Below are 6,087 nucleotides of genomic sequence, written 5' to 3' on the forward strand. Positions count from 1 at the left end.
CGATCCTAACCCGTAAAATTCGTGTCGTGTTTGTGTGCCGTGTCGAAACCGTTTTGCCACCCCTAATTATTAGCTATCAGTTTTTCTTTTTCTTTTGAATCAGCTGTTTTTTTTAGGCTAATTAGTATTTTTGTCCCCTGAACTTTGACATGTACCAAATCATGCTCCCTGAACTTTTAAGATCGTTAAAAATGCCCCCTGAACTATTGAAATTGTTGGAATTAAGGACTTTTGTCAAATTTCATTCAATTTTATCATTTCAAAAATTGTTTATGTACTAAATCATGCTCCCAAACTTTGATATTTACCAAATCATATCTCTCGAACTTTGACATGTACTAAATTATGCCCTCTGAACTTTCATACATGTTAAACTTTTTTACTAAAATTGGAAAAAAAAAGTCCTTAAATCCAACAATCTCAATAGTTCAGGGGGCATTTTTAACAACCTTAAAAGTTCAAAAAACGTGATTTGGTATATGTCAAAGTTTAGAGGGCAAAAATCACAATTAACTTTTTTTTTAACATCAACATATTGTCTTTTTCCATCTCATTAACTACTTGGACTAAAAAATAATACCAGATCTACATATTAAATTGATCATTTTAAAGTAAGCTCCCCAATAACCCCATTGTCACCGGGTTAAGTTAAGATTTTGCTTTATATATTATATATATAAAATATAAATACAGATATATATATATATAGATCATTAGTGGAAAAACACACCAAAAATAATAATAACAAATAATGGGTATCCCACATTTTTCTCCTCACATTTCTAAATATGGCTCATATATATATTTCTCTCTCTTGTTCCCTCCAAATCCGAATAACAAGAACCACCTGAATGAACAAAACTCTCAAATAAGAAAAAAGAGAAAAAAAAAAATACAAAATTCCCAACAGAACACAATACTTTTCTTTTTCATCTCCTCACAATTCAAATCTTATTCTTAATATAGATGATTTGATTAGATGTGTTTCTGCATGGGTTTAGTTTTTTTACATTGACATTGCTTTGATTGATCATTACTCTAATATCGGTTTCAAATTGAGTAAAACTGAAAAACATTATGTGGGATTTTTGTAAAGTGGAAGAATTTGAGGCAAGCTTTCAAAGGTGGCTCTTTTGAGAAAAGTTTGTGTTTGGGGTGTGGGAAAATACCCCATTTTGAAGAAATGAGAAGAGAATTATATGGACAGATTGGTGGGTTTTGAAAGCCATGGTACTGAGAAGAAGAGCCTTTCAATATCATGTGATTGTTTGTGTAATTTTGCTTTGTGCATTTGTCATTAGGGGCTCACAAAATAACAGGAAAACGTTTCAAACAAATGAAGATGGTCATGATACACCGGAAATTCACCAAAAAATGGTAAGTAATACTCAAATCTCAAATAATAATTTTCTTGATTTTAGTTGGATATTTTTTTATATATATATTTGATGAGCATTTGAGAGTTAATCCAAGCAAATTAAGTGACATAAATAAATGGTAAACATCTTGCTTTTCTGCTATGTGTACAGATTTCTGATTTTGGTTAATATTTGTATGATTTTAGTGTATATCTCCAAAGACTCTTCTTTTCACCAATTGCAAGATTTGGGGTTTAATATTTATTCATTTTTAACATTTTAGCAAATTATTTCATGTATCTTGACTTAACATTTTGACTACAGGCAGAACAGATATGGATTCATTGCAGAAAATTGATTGATAAAGATTGGGATTTCACCACCCCACATGAAATTACAAGAAGTACTATTCACAAACCAAAAATTTCACTTCCTCCAAACACAAAAGAAGAAATTTTTGATTGCTTAAGAAAGAAATTTTTTCTATTTAATGCTTCAGATAGAGAAGCCATCCCAAGTTGGTTCTTGAAGTGTGTTGAGTTGTTCTTTGGTTGGTCAAATCCTCCTAGAAGATATTTGACAGCTACAGCTGTTCAAACAATAGTAAGATCTCATTCACCAAAGAGAACAATAATATCACAAAGCCAATCAATACAACATGATGAGCCATCACCTTCACCTTCACCACCCCAAGTTGAAGCACCAGACCCTTTTTTTAGACAAGATGTTATTGATTTAACACCATCAAATTCTCCCCTTGAGCCCTCTCCACCTAAGGCTCCTGCAGACTTGCCTTCACTAGATTTTATTGATTCACCTCCTCCTCTTCCACCATCACCACCTCATAAACATTATGCTTCTATTTCTCAATCAGAGAAAAATAATGAGAATTCATTGAAGAGAATCATATATTTTGGAACTGCAGCTGGGATAATACTTTTAGTCTTTTCTATGCTTCTATGTTGTTGTTTCAAGAAGAGTGTTAGAGATGGACATAAAAGGGATGAGAAACCTCTTCTCACCTTGACCTCAAGTGATTTTTCTGCTGGTATTAATAAATTTAGAATAATATCATTTTTGCCCCCTGAATTATGACCGTTATAGAGTTTTACCCCTTAAACTTTTCTCTGTTGCAAAAAATTTCTCTGAACTATGCAAATTGTTGCAAATATTCTCTCCAGTTACATTCTGCTCATTTTTTTTTTTAAACAATTTGATTATGTATCTATGAGTTACAGGTATAATTCTATTTTAATAATTTTAAGTTACATGAAATCTAATTTATTGACATTAAACATATAAATTGTAGCTCTAAGAATCCACATACATATTCTTATAATTCATTGTTGGTCTGCTATTTATGTATTTATTTTTTGTTCGATGAACTGTACTAGATTAACGTTACGCTAGTGGTATATCAACAACGTGTTTAAAGAGTTGAGCAGAATGCAACTACGAGAGATATTTGCAATAATTATTATAGTTCAAGAAAAAGTTATGCAACTGAAAAAAGTTCAGGGGACAAAATTCTACAATGGTCATAGTTTGGGGGAAACAAATCCTATTCATTCATTGATTTATCTTTTCTTTTGTTTGTGACTCAAGTTATTTCAAAGGTTAAGGGACATGATGATGATCATTTATTATTTTGCAGATTCATCACAGAAATCAATTAGTATAGGAAATGCCAGCAACAAAGACTTAAAGACTAGTAGTGGAAAGTTTTCTATCAGTTTGTCAATGAAATCTGAAAATTTTGATTCCCCACTTGGTGAAGCAACATCAACAGAAGCTTCATTATCTTCACTTAAAAATTCTTCAGAGAAACCAACTCCTCCACCTTCTGGGCCACCGCCGCCCCCACCAGCTGCCACGCGCCCTCCTCCACCGCCCAAGGCTCGCCCTCCACCTGCTCCACCGAAAGCCATTCCTAGTAAAGGTCACCCTCATCGCAAAACACACAGTGATGATAGTGATGCTGAAGCTAGAGCTCAAAAGGCCAAGTTAAAGCCTTTCTTTTGGGATAAGACTGTTCTCACAAATCCTGATCAATCAATGGTTTGGAATGAGATCAGTGCAGGATCATTCCAGTAAGAATACAATGTCCATTTTGATAAAGATTAATTAACCCGAAATGGCATATTAAGAACTGTTCTGCTCACTTTTATCTAAAACTTTACAGGTTTAATGAGGAGATGATAGAGACTCTATTTGGTTATAACAATGAGAAAAACAAAAATGAAGGGAAAAAAGACTCAACAAATTCAGAAACTCCTGTTCAGTATATTCAGATCATTGAAACTAAGAAAGCACAAAATCTAGCCATTCTATTACGAGCACTGAATGTAACAACAGAAGAAGTTTTAGATGCTCTTCAAGAAGGTAATGAGCTTCCTGTAGATCTTCTCCAAACTCTCTTGAAGGTCCAACCAACATCAGAAGAGGAGTTGAAGCTTAGGTTGTATAGTGGTGATGTTTTATTACTCGGCCCGGCTGAGCGGTTCCTCAAGATCTTGGTTGACATTCCATTTGCTTTTAAAAGATTAGAGTCATTGCTCTTCATGTGCTCCTTCCAAGAAGAGGTCTCTAGTGTCAAAGAATCCTTAACAAATTTAGAGGTGAGCCAATGTAACTGTATGTTAATTTGTTAGAATTTGGTAAGCTGCACGGGGTTCCATCTCAAAACCAATTAACAATGACATGTATATGTTTTATTGATTTGGTTTTGGTCTACACTTGAAATGGCAGGTTGCTTGCAACAAACTCAGGAGTAGCAGGCTATTCTTAAAGCTTCTAGAAGCAGTTCTCAAAACCGGGAATCGAATGAATGATGGTACCTATCGCGGTGGAGCACAAGCATTTAGGCTTGACACACTCTTGAAATTGGCTGATGTTAAAGGAACTGATGGAAAGACAACACTTTTGCATTTTGTTGTGAAGGAGATCATCCGTTCCGAGGGTGTAAGAGCTGCAAGAACAGCCAACACAAGCAGAAGCATGTCTAGTGTGAGAACAGAGGATTTTGCAGAGGAGATCAACGAGGGAGCATCCGCAGAGCACTATCGAAGCCTTGGTCTAGAAGTGGTTTCGGGTTTAAGCAATGAGCTTGAAGATGTTAGAAAAGCAGCAGTGGTAGATGTTGATTCTCTTACATCTTCTATATTAAAAATGGGGCAATCATTGCAAAAGACAAGAACATTTGTAAATTCTGAGCTGAATAATATGAATGATGATTGCGAATTCTATCGAACTCTAGCTAGTTTCATTGAACAAGCGGAAGCTGATTCAACAAAACTGCTAGAGGAAGAGAAGAGGATAATGGCTCTTGTGAAGAGCACAACAGATTACTTCCATGGGAATGCAGGTAAAGATGAAGGCCTACATTTGTTTGTGATTGTTAGAGACTTCTTGATCATGTTGGATAAAGTATGTAGAGAGGTTAAAACTTCTTCAGCTAAGCCTACAAGGAATTCTAACTCAAGGAAAGACATAACAACAAAGCCTACATCTCCAGAAACTAGCCATTCACTCTCAGATGTTCGTCGACGACTATTTCCAGCCATTGCTGGACGGCGAATGGAAGATTCTAGCTCAGATGAAGATACTTAATCTTTTCAACTCATGAAGGTGTGTGAGCATTTTCTTCCATATATCTGAATAAAGAAAACTAAACTTTTAAGTACTGTTGAGCATATTATAGAGCATGTTAAGAACAAACATAATGAAATGAGCATTGCTACTTAGCCCCTGTAGACATATCGCATCACGATTGACTAGCCATACTCTTTAAAAGTTATTATATTAAACTATATAGGACTCAATACTTAATTAGACCAATAACGTTATTGACACATTAGAGAGTGTTAGGCACCACTAGTGTCTTTTAGTATTGCTCTAATGAAATAAAATTAATGTTAAAATGTACTACTAGTGTCTAGCATCTTCTTAAGTGTTATACTGCTACTGGTGCAATTATGTATCAGATTCCATATAAGTGGTATTAGGCAGGCACCACTAATACTTAATAGCAATGCTGATGAAATAATCAACGTGAAACATTGATGTTATCTAGTATAATAGAAAAGTCAACAGAGATCAGCCTTAAAAATTCTACTCAATATGAATTTTAGGGCAACTATAAATAATAATTAATGTTGTATTTGGTTGCTGCATATATTTCAGGAGGGGCTTGAAATTTGGCATTATGGTGACAACATGAAGACTTTGTTAAGCAACTAGTCCCCATGTGTGTTATTTCTATGATTTAGGCAACAAAATATGAAGCTTCAATTCCATTTTTGGCATTTTTTCTTCTTAATATAACCAAGTCCCAATTCATGGAAACAAAGGATTTAATGTGGAAAAGCCATAAGTCCCCTATATCCTAATTACAACCCTTTGTCATTTTTTGCCTTACCTTCCACCTCTTTCATTTTATACTCTTTGTAAGAACAAAGTGCAATTAGTTTATAGTTTATTTTTGGAGTATATAACATTTTTCTATGAAAGGATAGGCTTTTCTTTTTTATTTATTTTAAAAAGGGTCCCATTTCTTTTCTAGTCCTTATTAGAAATAAACTCAAAATTACGAAAAATACAATAAGGATTGCAATTTTTCTATCTTTAAAAACTCAATTAAACTAAAAAAAGATTTATACGTTAGAATTTTTTTAAAAAAAAATTTCATACGATATTTGTTATAGTTATAATATTATTTTTATAAAAAATT

At 33.7% G+C, this 6,087-nt stretch overlaps 1 protein-coding gene across 1 annotated transcript; it reads left to right on the forward strand.

Moving 5' to 3' along the window:
- The first annotated feature begins 834 nt into the window (after positions 1 to 834).
- LOC115697130 (formin-like protein 3) lies at positions 835 to 5,866 on the forward strand. The gene is made up of 6 exons (XM_030624045.2): positions 835 to 1,377; positions 1,683 to 2,406; positions 3,013 to 3,448; positions 3,541 to 3,976; positions 4,107 to 4,985; positions 5,541 to 5,866. Exons 1-5 carry the CDS (start codon positions 1,228 to 1,230, stop codon positions 4,965 to 4,967), a joined length of 2,607 nt encoding a protein of 868 aa, XP_030479905.1. The 5' UTR covers positions 835 to 1,227; the 3' UTR covers positions 4,968 to 4,985; positions 5,541 to 5,866.
- Positions 5,867 to 6,087: the final 221 nt, after the last annotated feature.

The sequence above is a fragment of the Cannabis sativa genome, chromosome 7 (genome assembly GCF_029168945.1).
Source record: "Cannabis sativa cultivar Pink pepper isolate KNU-18-1 chromosome 7, ASM2916894v1, whole genome shotgun sequence".
NCBI classification, from domain to species: Eukaryota; Viridiplantae; Streptophyta; class Magnoliopsida; order Rosales; family Cannabaceae; genus Cannabis; species Cannabis sativa.

Bases quoted from the DNA above. Each gene is read 5' to 3' on its own strand.
- LOC115697130 (XM_030624045.2), top strand. From the start codon at position 1,228: ATGGTACTGAGAAGAAGAGCCTTTCAATATCATGTGATTGTTTGTGTA. The intron at 3,449-3,540 runs GTAAGAATACAA...AAAACTTTACAG, and splicing joins ATCAGTGCAGGATCATTCCA to GTTTAATGAGGAGATGATAG. The intron at 3,977-4,106 runs GTGAGCCAATGT...TTGAAATGGCAG, and splicing joins AATCCTTAACAAATTTAGAG to GTTGCTTGCAACAAACTCAG.